A 16193-nucleotide genomic window follows, 5' to 3' on the forward strand; every position below is an offset into this window, starting at 1 on the left:
ATTTTTAAACTACAACTGTTTAAAGATGGCAACCGCCGGTGAAGTGAGCAAGTTGAAGCAGTTTGTTTTTAACCGCTCTTCTCTGCCCTTGCTGTAGAGTGAGTTGCCATAGGAACCCAGGTGTGTGAGCAGCCAGCAGAGTGACAAAAGCTAGAGTGTGAGCTGAAAAATCAGGACATGATTTCTAAATTGCCACCACTCCCTCATTTTCGAGCCCACCTACACAAATCTTATATCAAAACGTTCAGCTATCCCTGCTGCCACTAAAAATGTCCACGGCTAAGCCATAGTCCTGATAGTTTTCACAATATGACCATTTGTTTGCAACTCACGTCGCCCATTGACATTCATTGAAACTCCACTGTAACCATCTAAAATTTAAAGGGCAATTTCTAAACTGCGACTGTGCCTTTTTTTTTCAGAGACATACTATGCATCACAATGTAGGTCTGGGTCTTGTGATTCTCTCAATATAAAGCTCTTCGCTGTAGGATTTATAATTTTAAAACTACAACCGTTTGAAGATGGCAACCGCCGGTGAAGTGACCTCTCTTTACTGCTGGGACTGGGGTGTGCTTTCTATTGCTGTGTCTGTACAGAAGTCTGAGGGGCTCCTGTCTCTATAGGAACAGAGGTGGGCGGGGATGTCATGTGACTACTCCTCTGAAGATGCTTGCTGCAATGCATGCTGGGATATTTACTTTCACTTTACAGCTGCTTCGCCCACACAGCCGGTCTGAGGAAGCTCCTCAGGGGAACATGTCATGGTGAACAGAGCACATTTAGCATGATATAAATACTTCATAGTTTGGGCTATTGTCTGGGGCACTTTGGATTTTTGATACTTAGGGTGGCCAACCCCTTTAAAAGTTTGGAAATAAGTTTTATACAGTAGAGAGTACTTGAGGTATTTCAACTAGCTACATTTACAAAAAGAAAATAAGAGCTGTGTGAACATGGACACAGGAGCAGGACTGGATCATGGACACAGGAGCAGGACTGGATCATGGACACAGGAGCAGGACTGGATCATGGACACAGGAGCAGGACTGGATCATGGACACAGGAGCAGGACTGGATCATGGACACAGGAGCAGGACTGGATCATGGACACAGGAGCAGGACTGGATCATGGGCACAGGAGCAGGACTGGATCATGGGCACAGGAGCAGGACTGGATCATGGGCACAGGAGCAGGACTGGATCATGGGCACAGGAGCAGGACTGGATCATGGGCACAGGAGCAGGACTGGATCATGGGCACAGGAGCAGGACTGGATCATGGGCACAGGAGCAGGACTGGATCATGGGCACAGGAGCAGGACTGGATCATGGGCACAGGAGCAGGACTGGATCATGGGCACAGGATCAGGACTGGATCATGGACACAGGATCAGGACTGGATCATGGACACAGGATCAGGACTGGATCATGGACACAGGATCAGGACTGGATCATGGACACAGGAGTGGAACGTGGACTAGAATCTAGCCTGGGGTCATAGCCAGAAAAGCAAATTAGTTGCAGGCTAAGAACAAGTTGGCTTGAGATAGAATCCACAGGAATAAAAGGAGCAGACAGGATCTTCCAGGAGCTCACGGTGAACTGTATGTGGGTTCTCAGCGACTGAATGTGGTTTGATTATCACATAAGAAACATCTCCAGAGCTCAGAACCAGAGAAGAGATTGAACATTGCTTTGCTGGAACAGCATGGTGCGGCTGAGCAATGGACTGGAAGAGGGTCACCAGGATCATATGGCATCCTGCCAGGAGGAAGAGGCGAGGAACAGCGCAATTCAGCAGAGTCCCTGATGGCTCACAATGTGCACATCTTACTTCTGTGAAATCTTTAGGTGTCTCACTTCTTGAGTATCATGAGGGCCATCAAAGCTGGAAATGCAAAATCATCTTCTCTCTGGTGTAGCTTAGAGCTGTGGTAGCTTGAAATGGTTGAGCGTCTCACACCCTGGACAAGTTAAGGGCTGTTAGAGCTTGAAATGCGCCGCTGTCTCACGTGCTGCACCGGATTGTAATATGTGGCAGGATTAGAGCATTCTGTGTTCCCTCCGGGCTGTGACGATGCCCTGGTGTCTCCTCCATTCATATGAAGCTCGTCCTTTGTAATAAGTCAATTTCATTTCCTCGCTTCCTGAATATTTATGGCAGACGCTGAGTATCTAATCATGTAAGACTGAGCAATCACTGGTCGCCGCTGCGGTGACCGGGAGCCCTTGTGGGTGCCGTGCAGGGAATATCGGAGGAGCCCTTGAGAGCAGAGGTTAATTATGGAGGTTCTCCGCCTATTACATACACTGGGGAACAAGTGACTAGATTTACTCAGATGTCCGACAACAGGACAGCATGCACACAGTCATGTGCAGAAGGAGCCGGACATGTAAAAGACGGGCCGCACAGAACAGACGTGCAGTGGAGTCCGCCATCACAGCGCCTTACCACTGCTCAACACATATATGTGACTGGTTACCCTTCCTTGGCCATGAAGGGAACTGCACTGTAGGCGATTGCCCCTCGTGTCCACCTCTTGTCCCAGACTTATTTCTATGTATAAATTAAACCGTATTACCCATATAACTCCACCACAGGATGAATAAATAATACCGGTATACAGTGACTCAATAATACTACCAGTCACACAACAATACCACCAAAGGAGCTCAATAATACCGCCATTCAGTGATTCAATAATACTGCTATACTGTGACTGAATATTAGTTACCAAAAAGTGTGCACACCGCTAACCTGCCGCACACCCCGGGGTGCGCGGAGAAGGTGCGGAAGCACAACTGTAACCATGGAAATCAGGGGAGAAAGTCCAGCATCCGATTAAAAGACCAGCTTCAGAAGCAAACGCGGAACATGGTGGACACGTTCCATCCCTCACGCGTTTCTACTCACGGCATCATAATGGAGAAATATATAGTCACAGATAACGGTTGTAGCCAATAGTGATTCACTTCCAAATCACACGACACAGACATTAGATATCAAACACGAACACTTGTCTGTTAATTGTTAATATAGTAAAGTACGTCCGGATTCACACTGCGTTCATAGAGGGCTCCCAAAACACCACCTGGCCCAAGAAAAGTGCAGGAGATTGAATGTGTCCATGATGTTCCCTGGACACGTAACAAAGTCTCCGTGGTCTTTTAATCGGATAATGGACTTTCTCTGTAGATTCCCACTGTGACTGAATAATACCTCCATGTAGTAACCAAATAATACCTCCATACAGTGACTGAATAATAGCTCCATGTAGTAACCAAATAATACCTCCATATAAAAGCCAAATAATACCTCTATACAGTGACTGAATAATACCTCCATGTAGTAACCAAAAAATACCTCCATACAGTGACTGAATAATACCTCCATACAGAGACTGAATAATACCTCCATGTAGTAACCAAATAATACCTCCATACAGTGACTGAATAATAGCTCCATATAATGACCAAATAATACCAATATAAGTGACCTTCATATAATCACCAAATACTACCACCATACAGTGACTGAATAATACCTCCATGTAGTAACCAAGTAATACCTCCATACAGTGACTGGATAGTGATGAGCGGCAGGGGCAATATTCGAATTTGTGATATTTCGCAAATATTTGGGCAAATATTCGCCATATATTCGAGAATTCGCGAATTCGTAATCTCCAGGCATTATTTTCTTGATTGCGAAAAATTCGCATAAAATTCGCATAAAAATTCGTATGAACTGGTATTTTCCAAAAAATAGAATATTCGCAATTACAAATATATTTAGCGATATTCTAAATATTCGCGAATTCTCGAAGTGACGATATTCGCGATTAAAATTCGCAATTCGAATATTCGTGATCAACACTATGACTGAATAATACCTCCATATAATTACCAAATTATACCTCCATACAGTGACCAAATAATACCTCCATATAATAACCAAATAATTACCAAATGATACCACCATACAGTGACTGAATAATAGTTCCATATAATGACCAAATAATACCAATATAAGTGACCTTCATATAATCACCAAATACTACCACCATACAGCAGCTGAATAATACCTCCATATATATAATAGCCAAATAATACCACCATACAGTGACTAAATAATACCTTCATATAATACCTGAATAATACCTCCATATAGGCTTGAGCGAATTGAGCTTCGGATCATAGATATGAAGTCGATTACCGGTAGTTTCAACTCTTCTTTTTTAATGCTGTTTCCGTACAGCATTAAAATGTATTGGCTCTGCGTAGGCAAAGTCGCACAAATACTTTGAATGACCGCTATTCCCATCTGCGTCTTTAAAAAAACATTTTAAAATAGGAATCTGAAGTGGGCTTTGGTACCTCGGTACCAGCCAGTATTAAACCCGACTTTGAATTCCTATTTTAAAAAGTTTTATAAAAACGCAGATGGGATTTGGTAGGAGCTTCATAGGTACGGTTAAGCTCTTTCGAAACTGAATGTTAATGGCAGTCTTACCCCGAGTTTTATGTTGACCAGAGGCACTCGTCGAGGTTGCCCATTCTCCCCGCTACTGTTCGATATCTATATTGAGTCAGGGTTAGGCAAGATACAGGGATTGAGGGGTTTGGAGTATTTGGATTAGAGGATCGGATGTCGCTATATGCGGATGATGTCCTATTTTTTATAAATCGTATTAATATAATTCTCCCAAACATCATTCATATAGTCAACTCTTTTGGGGAAGTCTCAGGCCTGGACATTAATTCTTATTGGACAATTTTGAGTATCGGAGCGAGGGGCGAGGTGGTTGATATCGCCAAGGGTTGAAGATTTTATTCAACTTAATTTGACTCCATTAATAACTGAAATGAGATTACGATATTACGATATTGACTAGAGCTGATAGAGTTGCTTTAGTTAAGATGGTGATTCTGCCCCAACTTCTCTATATCCTTAGAAATTCCCCAATTTGGATCGAGGATACGTTTTTTTAAACTTATTGAGAGGTTGATTAACGACCTTCTTTGGGGAAGAAAACGAGTGAGGCTAAAGCTGGACTGTTTCTACATTTCGGTGCAGTACATTACGCCGAGTTGGCTTAAGAAACGTGGATTAGGAGAAACTTCGAGGTGCCCGCGGTGTGATGAGCAACGGGCTGATTTTTTGCACCTGCTTTGGTTGTGTCAGGGTCTTAAAGCTTACTGGGACTCAATTCAGAATTTTATCACCCAAAAATTGAGGGTAGTAATTCCGTCTTCATCTGAATGTTGGATATTGAGCGATTTAACTAAGGTAAACTGCCATAAGGATAAAAAAATTCTTTTGATTAGAATTATGTTTCTAGCCAAACTGTTGATTGTTCGAGTTTGGATCTCACAAAATATTCTAATGAGTGGTTGCATTTGGTTCTAAGTTAAGAGATACAAGAATGTTTTATATAAACAAAAAAACTCTGAGGAAAAACGGTTCAAGATAATGGGGAGGTTGGAAGTGGTAGTTTTTTTTTAAAGTTTTTTTTCCCCCTCCCCACTTTCCATGTTTGCTTTTTCACTTCCTTTTATTATCGATATATACAGTATACACCTGCCTAGAGGAGGAATGGTGGAGCCGACAGGAAAGGACGCCTGGCACCAGGCAGAGCACTGGAGGCTACTGAAACCCAGGTACAAAAACTGATGCCCAAGTACAATAGATGGAAAATTTTAAATTTTTAGAATAGTAACTAAATAATATAAAACATACTAATATAGTAACATGGAAACATAGTAACATAGTCTATAAGGCTGAAAAGAGAGATCTCTCCATCCAGTTCAGCCTGTTATGCTGCAAAGTTGATCCAGAGGAAGAAAAAAAAAACCTTGTGAGGTAGAAGCCAATTTTCCTCGATTTACTGAATAATAATTCTTCCCAACTAAGCACAATTCCCTGGATCATGGCCTCCATCTCCAGTAATTTAGCAATTATAATGTGTAGTATTATTTCACACCAGTCATCCAGGCCTCCTCTCGTAGCCTCCTCAGGCAGAGAGTCCCATAGTCTCACATCTCTTACAGTAAAGAGTCCACAATCTCACTGCTCTTACAGTAAATAATCCATAGTCTCACTGCTCTTACAGTATAGTGTCCATAGTCTCACTGCTCTTACAGTAAATAATCCATAGTCTCACTGCTCTTACAGTACAGAGTCCATGGTCTCACTGCTCTTACAGTATAGAGTCCATAGTCTCACTGCTCTTACAGTAAGGAGTCCATAGTCTCACTGCTCTTACAGTAAAGAGTCCATAGTCTCACTGCTCTTACAGTATAGAGTCCATAGTCTCACTGCTCTTACAGTAAGGAGTCCATAGTCTCACTGCTCTTACAGTAAAGAGTCCATAGTCTCCCTGCTCTTACAGTAAAGAGTCCATAGTCTCATAGTCTCACTGCTCTTACAGTATAGAGTCCATAGTCTCACTGCTCTTACAGTAAGGAGTCCATAGTCTCACTGCTCTTACAGTAAAGAGTCCATAGTCTCCCTGCTCTTACAGTAAAGAGTCCATAGTCTCACTGCTCTTACAGTATAGAGTCCATAGTCTCACTGCTCTTACAGTAAAGAGTCCATAGTCTCACTGCTCTTACAGTACAGAGTCCATAGTCTCACTGCTCTTACAGTATAGAGTCCATAGTCTCCCTGCTCTTACAGTAAAGAGTCCATAGTCTCACTGCTCTTACAGTAAAGAGTCCATAGTCTCACTGCTCTTACAGTATAGAGTCCATAGTCTCACTGCTCTTACAGTAAATAATCCATAGTCTCACTGCTCTTACAGTATAGTGTCCATAGTCTCACTGCTCTTACAGTATAGAGTCCATAGTCTCACTGCTCTTACAGTAAAGAGCCCATAGTCTCACTGCTCTTACAGTAAATAATCCATAGTCTCACTGCTCTTACAGTATAGAGTCCATAGTCTCATTGCTCTTACAGTATAGTGTCCATAGTCTCACTGCTCTTACAGTAAATAATCCATAGTCTCACTGCTCTTACAGTAAAGAGTCCATAGTCTCACTGATCTTACAGTATAGAGTCCATAGTCTCACTGCTCTTACAGTAAAGAATCCATAGTCTCACTGCTCTTACAGTATAGAGTCCATAGTCTCCCTGCTCTTACAGTAAAGAGTCCATAGTCTCACTGCTCTTACAGTATAGAGTCCATAGTCTCACTGCTCTTACAGTATAGAGTCCATAGTCTCACTGCTCTTACAGTATAGAGTCCATAGTCTCCCTGCTCTTACAGTAAAGAGTCCATAGTCTCACTGCTCTTACAGTATAGAGTCCATAGTCTCACTGCTCTTACAGTATAGAGTCCATAGTCTCACTGCTCTTACAGTATAGAGTCCATAGTCTCCCTGCTCTTACAGTAAAGAGTCCATAGTCTCACTGCTCTTACAGTATAGAGTCCATAGTCTCCCTGCTCTTACAGTAAAGAGTCCATAATCTCACTGCTCTTACAGTAAAGAGTCCATAGTCTCACTGCTCTTACAGTAAAGAGTCCATAGTCTCACTGCTCTTAAAGTAAAGAGTCCATAGTCTCCCTGCTCTTACAGTATAGAGTCCATAGTCTCACTGCTCTTACAGTAAAGAGTCCATAGTCTCCCTGCTCTTACAGTATAGAGTCCATAGTCTCACTGCTCTTACAGTATAGAGTCCATAGTCTCACTGCTCTTACAATATAGAGTCCATAGTCTCACTGCTCTTACAGTAAAGAGTCCATAGTCTCCCTGCTCTTACAGTAAAGAGTCCATAGTCTCACTGCTCTTACAGTATAGAGTCCATAGTCTCACTGCTCTTACAGTAAGAAATCCATAGTCTCACTGCTCTTACAGTAAAGAATCCATAGTCTCACTGCTCTTACAATAAAAAGTCTATAGTAAAACTGCTCTTACCATAAAGAATCCATAGTCTCACTGCTCTTAGAGTAAAGAGTCCATAGTCTCACTGCTCTTACAGTAAAGAGTCCATAGTCTCACTGCTCTTACAGTAAAGAGTTCAAAGTCTCACTGCTCTTACAGTAAAGAGTCCATAGTTTCATTGCTCTTACAATAAAAAGTCTATAGTAAAACTGCTCTTACCATAAAGAATCCATAGTCTCACTGCTCTTACAGTAAAGAGTCCATAGTCTCACTGCTCTTACGGTAAAGAGTCCATAGTCTCACTGCTCTTACAGTAAAGAGTTCAAAGTCTCACTGCTCTTACAGTAAAGAGTCGATAGTCTCACTGCTCTTACAGTAAAGAGTCCATAGTCTCACTGCTCTTACAGTACAGAGTCCATAGTCTTACTGCTCTTACAGTAAAGAGTCCATAGTCTCACTGCTCTTACAGTAAAAAGTCCATAGTATCACTGCTCTTACAGTATAGAGTCCATAGTCTCACTGCTCTTACAGTAAGAAATCCATAGTCTCACTGCTCTTACAGTAAAGAGTCCATAGTCTGACTGCTCTTACAGTAAAGAGTCCACAGTCTCACTGCTCTTACAGTAAAAAGTCCATAGTCTCACTGCTCTTACAGTACAGAGTCCATAGTCTCACTGCTCTTACAGTAAAGAGTCCATATTTTCATTGCTCTTACAATAAAAAGTCTATACACTACGTGCAGAATTATTAGGCAAATGAGTATTTTGACCACATCATCCTCTTTATGCATGTTGTCTTACTCCAAGCTGTATAGGCTCGAAAGCCTACTACCAATTAAGCATATTAGGTGATGTGCATCTCTGTAATGAGAAGGGCTGTGGTCTAATGACATCAACACCCTATATCAGGTGTGCATAATTATTAGGCAACTTCCTTTCCTTTGGAAAAATGGGTCAAAAGAAGGACTTGACAGGCTCAGAAAAGTCAAAAATAGTGAGATATCTTGCAGAGGGATGCAGCACTCTTAAAATTGCAAAGCTTCTGAAGCGTGATCATCGAACAATCAAGCGTTTCATTCAAAATAGTCAACAGGGTCGCAAGAAGCGTGTGGAAAAACCAAGGCGCAAAATAACTGCCCATGAACTGAGAAAAGTCAAGCGTGCAGCTGCCAAGATGCCACTTGCCACCAGTTTGGCCATATTTCAGAGCTGCAACATCACTGGAGTGCCCAAAAGCACAAGGTGTGCAATACTCACAGCTCTTACAGTAAAGAGTCCATAGTCTCACTGCTCTTACAGTAAAGAGTCCATAGTCTCATTGCTCTTACAGTAAAAAGTCTATAGTATCACTGCTCTTACAGTAAAGAGTCCATAGTCTCACTGCTCTTACAGTAAAGAGTTCAAAGTCTCACTGCTCTTACAGTAAAGAGTCCATAGTTTCATTGCTCTTATAATAAAAAGTCTATAGTATCACTGCTCTTACAGTAAAGAGTCCATAGTCTTACTGCTCTTACAGTAAAGAGTCTATAGTCTCACTGCTCTTACAGTAAAAAGTCTATAGTATCACTGCTCTTACCATAAAGAATCCATAGTCTCACTGCTCTTACAGTAAAGAGTCCATAGTCTTACTGCTCTTACAGTAAAGAGTCTATAGTCTCACTGCTCTTACAGTAAAAAGTCTATAGTATCACTGCTCTTACCATAAAGAATCCATAGTCTCACTGCTCTTACAGTAAAGAGTCCATAGTCTCTCTGCTCTTACAGTAAAGAGTCCATAGTCTCTCTGCTCTTACAGTATAGAGTCCATAGTCTCACTGCTCTTACAGTAAAGAGTCCATAGTCTCACTGCTCTTACAGTAAAGAGTCCATAGTCTCACTGCTCTTACAGTAAAGAGTCCATAGTCTCACTGCTCTTACAGTATAGAGTCCATAGTCTCACTGCTCTTACAGTATAGAGTCCATAGTCTCACTGCTCTTACAGTAAGAGTCCATAGTCTCACTGCTCTTACAGTAAAGAGTCCATAGTCTCACTGCTCTTACAGTAAAGAGTCCATAGTCTCACTGCTCTTACAGTACAGAGTCCATAGTCTCACTGCTCTTACAGTACAGAGCCCATAGTCTCACTGCTCTTACCATAAAGAATCCATAGTCTCACTGCTCTTACAGTAAAGAGTCCATAGTCTCACTGCTCTTACAGTATAGAGTCCATAGTCTCACTGCTCTTACAGTATAGAGTCCATAGTATCACTGCTCTTACAGTAAAGAGTCCATAGTCTCACTGCTCTTACAGTGAAGAGTCCATAGTCTCACTGCTCTTACAGTAAAGAGTCCATAGTCTCACCGCTCTTACAGTAAAGAGTCCTTAGTCTCACTGCTCTTACAGTATAGAGTCCATAGTATCATTGCTCTTACAGTAAAGAGTCCATAGTCTCACTGCTCTTACAGTAAAGAGTCCATAGTCTCACTGCTCTTACAGTAAAGAGTCCATAGTCTCACTGCTCTTACAGTAAAGAGTTCCATAGTCTCACTGCTCTTACAGTAAAGAGTTCCATAGTCTCACTGCTCTTACAGTATAGAGTCTATAGTCTCACTGCTCTTACAGTAAAGAGTCCATAGTCTCACTGCTCTTACAGTAAAGAGTCCATAGTCTCACTGCTCTTACAGTAAAGAGTCCATAGTATCACTGCTCTTACCATAAAGAATCCATAGTCTGACTGCTCTTACAGTAAAGAGTCCATAGTATCACTGCTCTTACCATAAAGAATCCATAGTCTCACTGCTCTTACAGTAAAGAGCCCATAGTCTCAGTGCTCTTACAGTAAATAATCCATAGTCTGACTGCTCTTACAGTAAAGAATCCCCTTCTCTGTTGGTGTAGGAGCCTTCTTTCCTCCAGATGTAGAGGGTGTCGCCCTCGTCACGGTCACAGTCCTTGGTATAAGATTGTAATGCATTTTGAATATTACATTTTTTTTACTTTTCTGTCTCTTTAATGTACAATTAAAGTTTCCCTCCTAGGCACAAGTTGTCTATGTTATTGTGTTTAGACGCACAAATGGTCCATTCAGAAGATCCTAAGACGACTCATTCAGTTGAAGGTTCCAGTAGGACTCACGGAACAAGCAAGAACAGAGAACAAAGAGATGGAACAATCAGCATTGAAAGCCATTGTCTGGTGGGAGCGCGGTGAAGCTGCAGAATGTTCTGCATCATGCGGGGATGACGAGACCTTCCTGACAATGGAGAGTGCACGTGGGTCTGTGACCGCGATAGATTTTTCATGCCGATAGATGTCCATGTGACGCTCGCATAGTCCTCATTGTGCAGATGAATTAGATCTCGTATCTGATAACTAGAGATGAGCGAATTTCCCCTTATGAAATTCGTTTGCAATTCGTTCGTACTGGTAAAATCAGAATTCCGTTATGTATTCCGTTACCACGGACCATAGCGCAATTCTATGACGGAATGCATAACTGAATGTCTTTAGAGGCATTCCGTTATTTATTCCGTCATAATACAAGTCTATGGGCTGCAAAACTGATCCGTCCCGTTTCCGTTATGCAGGAGTAGATTCAGGATCAGGAGAGGACTCAGGATCAGGAGAGGACTCAGGATCAGGAGAGGACCCAGGATCAGGAGAGGACCCAGGATCAGGAGAGGACCCAGGATCAGGAGAGGACCCAGGATCAGGAGAGGACCCAGGATCAGGAGAGGACCCAGGATCAGGAGAGGACCCAGGATCAGGAGAGGACCCAGGATCAGGAGAGGACCCAGGATCAGGAGATGACCCAGGATCAGGAGAGGACTCAGGATCAGGAGAGGACTCAGGATCAGGAGAGGACCCAGGATCTGGAGAGGACCCAGGATCAGGGGAGGACCCAGGATCAGGAGAGGACCCAGGATCAGGAGAGGACCCAGGATCAGGAGAGGACTCTGGATCAGGAGAGGACTCTGGATCAGGAGATGACCCAGGATCAGGAGAGGACCCAGGATCAGGAGAGGACTCAGGATCAGGAGAGGACCCAGGATCTGGAGAGGACCCAGGATCAGGAGAGGACCCAGGATCAGGGGAGGACCCAGGATCAGGAGAGGACCCAGGATCAGGGGAGGACCCAGGATCAGGGGAGGACCCAGGATCAGGGGAGGACCCAGGATCAGGGGAGGACCCAGGATCAGGGGAGGACCCAGGATCAGGAGAGGACCCAGGATCAGGAGAGGACCCAGGATCAGGAGAGGACCCAGGATCAGGAGAGGACCCAGGATCAGGAGAGGACTCTGGATCAGGAGAGGACTCTGGATCAGGAGAGGACTCCCCTGCATAATGAAAACTGGACGGATCCGTTTTGCAGCCCATAGACTTCTATTATGACGGAATGAATAACTAAATGCCTCTAAAGACATTCCGTTATGCATTCCGTCATAGAATTGCGTAAGGCAATTCTGCTTTTACCACAAAAGCCACTGAAAAGTCAAACACAAGTTTCTGGCCATTGTTTATTTGACTTATTCAATGCCAATATATAGATATCTGCCTCACAGATCTCAATTGCTTCCGTCAATTTAGAGGGATTCTGACAGCAGTTTTGACCATTCTAAACTGCTGACAGTACTCGGTAGCATCTGGGGAGAGCAGGACAAGCATAAGTTATGTGGAGGTTTTATCGTAGGGAAGATAAACTCTGCTCCTGCAAGTGCCCAGAAGGTGGAGCTTCACTTCACAGCCCCTCCCCTCTGCTTTGAGTGACAGCTCTAGTGATCTTCTGGTTGGATAACACAGCTGTCATTCAGAGCAAAGGGGAGGGGCTGTAAGACACTTCACTGTGAAGCTCTGCCTCATACACACTTGCAGGAGTAGAACCTGGCAAATAAAAGATGATAATGAAAGCTCAATAAAAGGTATATTTATCCTGCCGCCCCCATCCCCTACCTTGAACTGTCAGCATCAATCTATCTCATTTCTATCTACCTATCTCCTTATGTGAGGCTTTGGGCCCCCCTCAGGCACCAGGGCCCGGGGGCTGCTGCTACCTCTGTGTGACTCCATGTAACCAAACAGGCACAAACAAGAGAACAGGACGGCAGCATGCCACAAGAAGCCATTCATAGACTGAACAAACCCATCATCTTCATAGAGGTACTTGACTACACCCCACGGGAGGACAAACAGCATAGGCACCCCTACAAGAAAGAGAGAGAGACAGTCACTGAAAGAGGAGACAGAGAAAGGAAGAGAGCAAGCAGCATTTTGATAAGAGAAAGAGACTGAAAGAGATTCTAGAGCAAATTAGGAGAGAGAAACAATGAAAAAAAAGGGAGAGAAAGAAGAGACGTGCCCAAAAAGTGGAATATCAGAGGGATAAAGTGATAGAAGAGCTGAAGGGACAGTCAACAGGATGTACATTAGTAAGAATAGACAGTGTTGGTCAATGAGACATACTGTGAAAATAAAATAAAATCAATCAGAGTTATGATAAGTCATAGGAAGAAGAATATAGTTATAGAAAATCATGGAAGAACAGAGTTATAAAAAGTCATAGTAAGAACAGCAGAGATATGGAAAGTTATCCTAGGAAAAGCAGAGTTATAGAAAGTGAATGGAAGAGGAGCAGAGATATAGGAAGAAGAGCAGAGTTTAGAAAGTCATCGGAAGAAGAGCATGGATATAGAAAGTGGTTAGAGGAAGGGCAGAGTTATAGAAAGAAAAACAGAAAAGTTATACAAAGCCATTGGAAGAAGAGCAGAGATATAGCAAATTATCAGAAGAGCAGAGTTATAGAAGGTCATTGACAGAAAAGCAGTGTTATAGAAAATCTTTGGAGAAAGAATATAGATATAGAAAGTTATCAGAAGAAAAGCAGAGTTATATAAATTCATCAGAAGAAGAGCAGAGGTTTAGAAAGTCATAGAAAGAAGAACAGATATAGAAAGTTATTGGAAAAAGAGCAGAGTTATAGAAAGTTATCACAAGAAGAGCAGAGATATAGAAAGTTATAGAAAGAAGAACAGAGATATAGAAAGTTATTGGAAGAAGAGCAGAGTTATAGAAAGAAGAACAGAGATATAGAAAGTTATTGGAAGAAGAGCAGAGTTATAGAAAAATATCAGAAGAAGAGCTTATAGAAAGCCATTGGAGGAAAATCAGAGTTATAGAAAATGATCAGAGGAAGAGCAGAGATTTAGAAAGTCATAAGAGAAGAACATAAATATGGAAAGTTATTAGAGGAAGAGCAGAATTATAGAGAGTCATAGGAAAAAGAACAGAGTTATAGGAAATCATCTGAAGAAGAGCTGAGTTATAGAAGTCACTGGAAGGAGAAGAGAGATATAGAAAGGTATTTGAAGAACAGAAATCTAGAAAGATCAATGACATAGAAGTCACTGCAAGAAGGGAGGCGTTATAGTTAGATACATTTATATCAGGAAGAGACAAAGCCTCAGGTATTGAATACAATATTTTGAAAGGGAGAAACAGTTGTAGACAATCATAAGCAATATCTGGAGGATAGGCAGTCATAGTAACCTTCAGAAGATGAAAAATTATTATCATCACAACATCAGGAAGAGAGGACAGAGTCATGAATAGGCATTCAGATATAAAGAAGAAGAAAGTTATTGGAAGAACAGAACCAAAGCTAAAAATCAATAGCAGGAAGCAAGGCAGTTTTCATCCAGGTCACTGGAAATCCTTGGAGATAAAAGAAATAAGACAATTGATGAACTTTGAGAAGATACATTAACAATGACTGGGACACAAAACTAAAGACAGAAGAAGAGAGAAGAGGTACATGAGAGCAGGAAATAGAAAGTGAGGACAGCGGGACAGAAAAGGAGATGAGAAGGAAAAGAAAGTGAAGGAAATAACTGAAACAAGAAGAAGAGGAGAAGAGGAAGAAGGAAAAGAAGAAGAGAACAAAGAGAAAGGAGGCAAAGGAAAAGGAGGAGAAGAGGAAATATAAGGAGAAAAAAGACAAAAGAACAGAAGAGAGAAGAGGTACATGAGAGCAGGAAATAGAAAGTGAGGACAGCGGGACAGAAAAGGAGATGAGAAGGAAAAGAAAGGGAAGGAAATAACTGAAACAAGAAGGAGAAGAAGGAAAAGAAGAAGAGGACAAAGAGAAAGGAGGCAAAGGAAAAGGAGGAGAAGAGGAAATATAAGGAGAAAAAAGACAAAAGAACAGAAGAGAGAAGAGGTACATGAGAGCAGGAAATAGAAAGTGAGGACAGCGGGACAGAAAAGGAGATGAGAAGGAAAAGAAAGTAAAGGAAATAACTGAAACAAGAAGGAGAAGAAGAAAGAGGAGAAGAGGAAGAAGGAAAAGAAGAAGGGGACAAAGAGAAAGGAGGCAAAGGAAAAGGAGGAGAAGAGGAAGAAGAGGAAATATAAGGAGAAAAAAGACAAAAGAACAGAAGAAGAGAGAAGAGGTACATGAGAGCAGGGAATAAAAAGTGAGGACAGAGGGCAGAAAAGGAGAAGAGAAGCAAAAGAAAGTGAAGGAAAAGAAACAGGAGAAAGAAAAGACAAGAAGTCAAAGTTATTGATAAACAGAGCAGCAGATTCTCTGGTAAATGTCTCATAATCCTAATGACGGTCGACCTTCATTGTCTGGAGAGGGTAAGGTTTGAAGGTTTCCAGCAGAAGACGACCATGAACCTGTAAACCTCCACAAGTGTGTCTCCTTCAGTCATCATGGCTCACAATCATTTTCTCCCCACACCTTCCATGACAATACTAGTAATCCTGCCCCCAGTCATCCGGTCATTTTTTGGGTTCAGCCTGAGGCCCCCTGACATCTCCCATCGGGTTAATACGATATATGAAATCTATGAAAATCTTAAAGGGGCAGTGCTATTAGGCAATCAGCTGACTGGGGGGCTGCTTTCTTTGCATCATTTACCAGGCACAGCGCCATACATGTTGTAGTGGCTGTGTCTGGTATTGCAGCTCTGGACTAAGTTACCCTTGCAGTACCAAACATAACCACTAACACCTGTATGGCGCTGTGCCTGGCAAACAGTCAAGGGGTCCCATCGCTTTCTGTGCAGGAGTCGGCCCCCCACAGAATTGATATTGATGGTCTATTCTAAGAGTATTACAGTCCCAGAAACCCCTTTAAGACAATCTTTTTTTTCAATATTCCTTCATGTTAAGTGTCCCGGCATAGATTCTGTGAAATTACAGAAATGATTTAATGTAAACATTCACTTCTCTTCATTTATAGAATGTTCTCCATAAATCGGATCCCGATAGATGCGGCCAGTGGTTTATGGCACGGGACCACTGCTCCGGGGCAGGACACCATGGGA

General features: G+C 42.3%; 2 protein-coding genes across 5 annotated transcripts in view; both read right to left on the reverse strand.

Annotated features, from left to right (window-relative positions):
• The window catches only part of SLC2A9 (solute carrier family 2 member 9), a 1019898-nt gene that overhangs the window by 443942 nt on the left and 559763 nt on the right, over positions 1-16193 (reverse strand). The gene's annotated exons all lie outside the window — the stretch shown is intronic.
• The window catches only part of GLP1R (glucagon like peptide 1 receptor), a 51075-nt gene that overhangs the window by 25201 nt on the left and 9681 nt on the right, over positions 1-16193 (reverse strand). Inside the window, exons 2-3 of one of the 2 annotated variants that reach the window (XM_044296403.1) lie at positions 14410-14574; positions 13007-13067 (exon numbers count right to left, since the gene is read on the reverse strand). In XM_044296403.1, the coding sequence (XP_044152338.1) occupies positions 13007-13059 (53 nt within the window). In that variant the 5' untranslated portion in view covers positions 13060-13067; positions 14410-14574. The remainder of the gene's footprint in view (positions 1-13006; positions 13068-14409; positions 14575-16193) is intronic. The other variant, XM_044296394.1, reaches the window with a different exon arrangement.

Source organism: Bufo gargarizans, chromosome 1 (genome assembly GCF_014858855.1).
Source record: "Bufo gargarizans isolate SCDJY-AF-19 chromosome 1, ASM1485885v1, whole genome shotgun sequence".
Classification (NCBI taxonomy): Eukaryota; Metazoa; Chordata; class Amphibia; order Anura; family Bufonidae; genus Bufo; species Bufo gargarizans.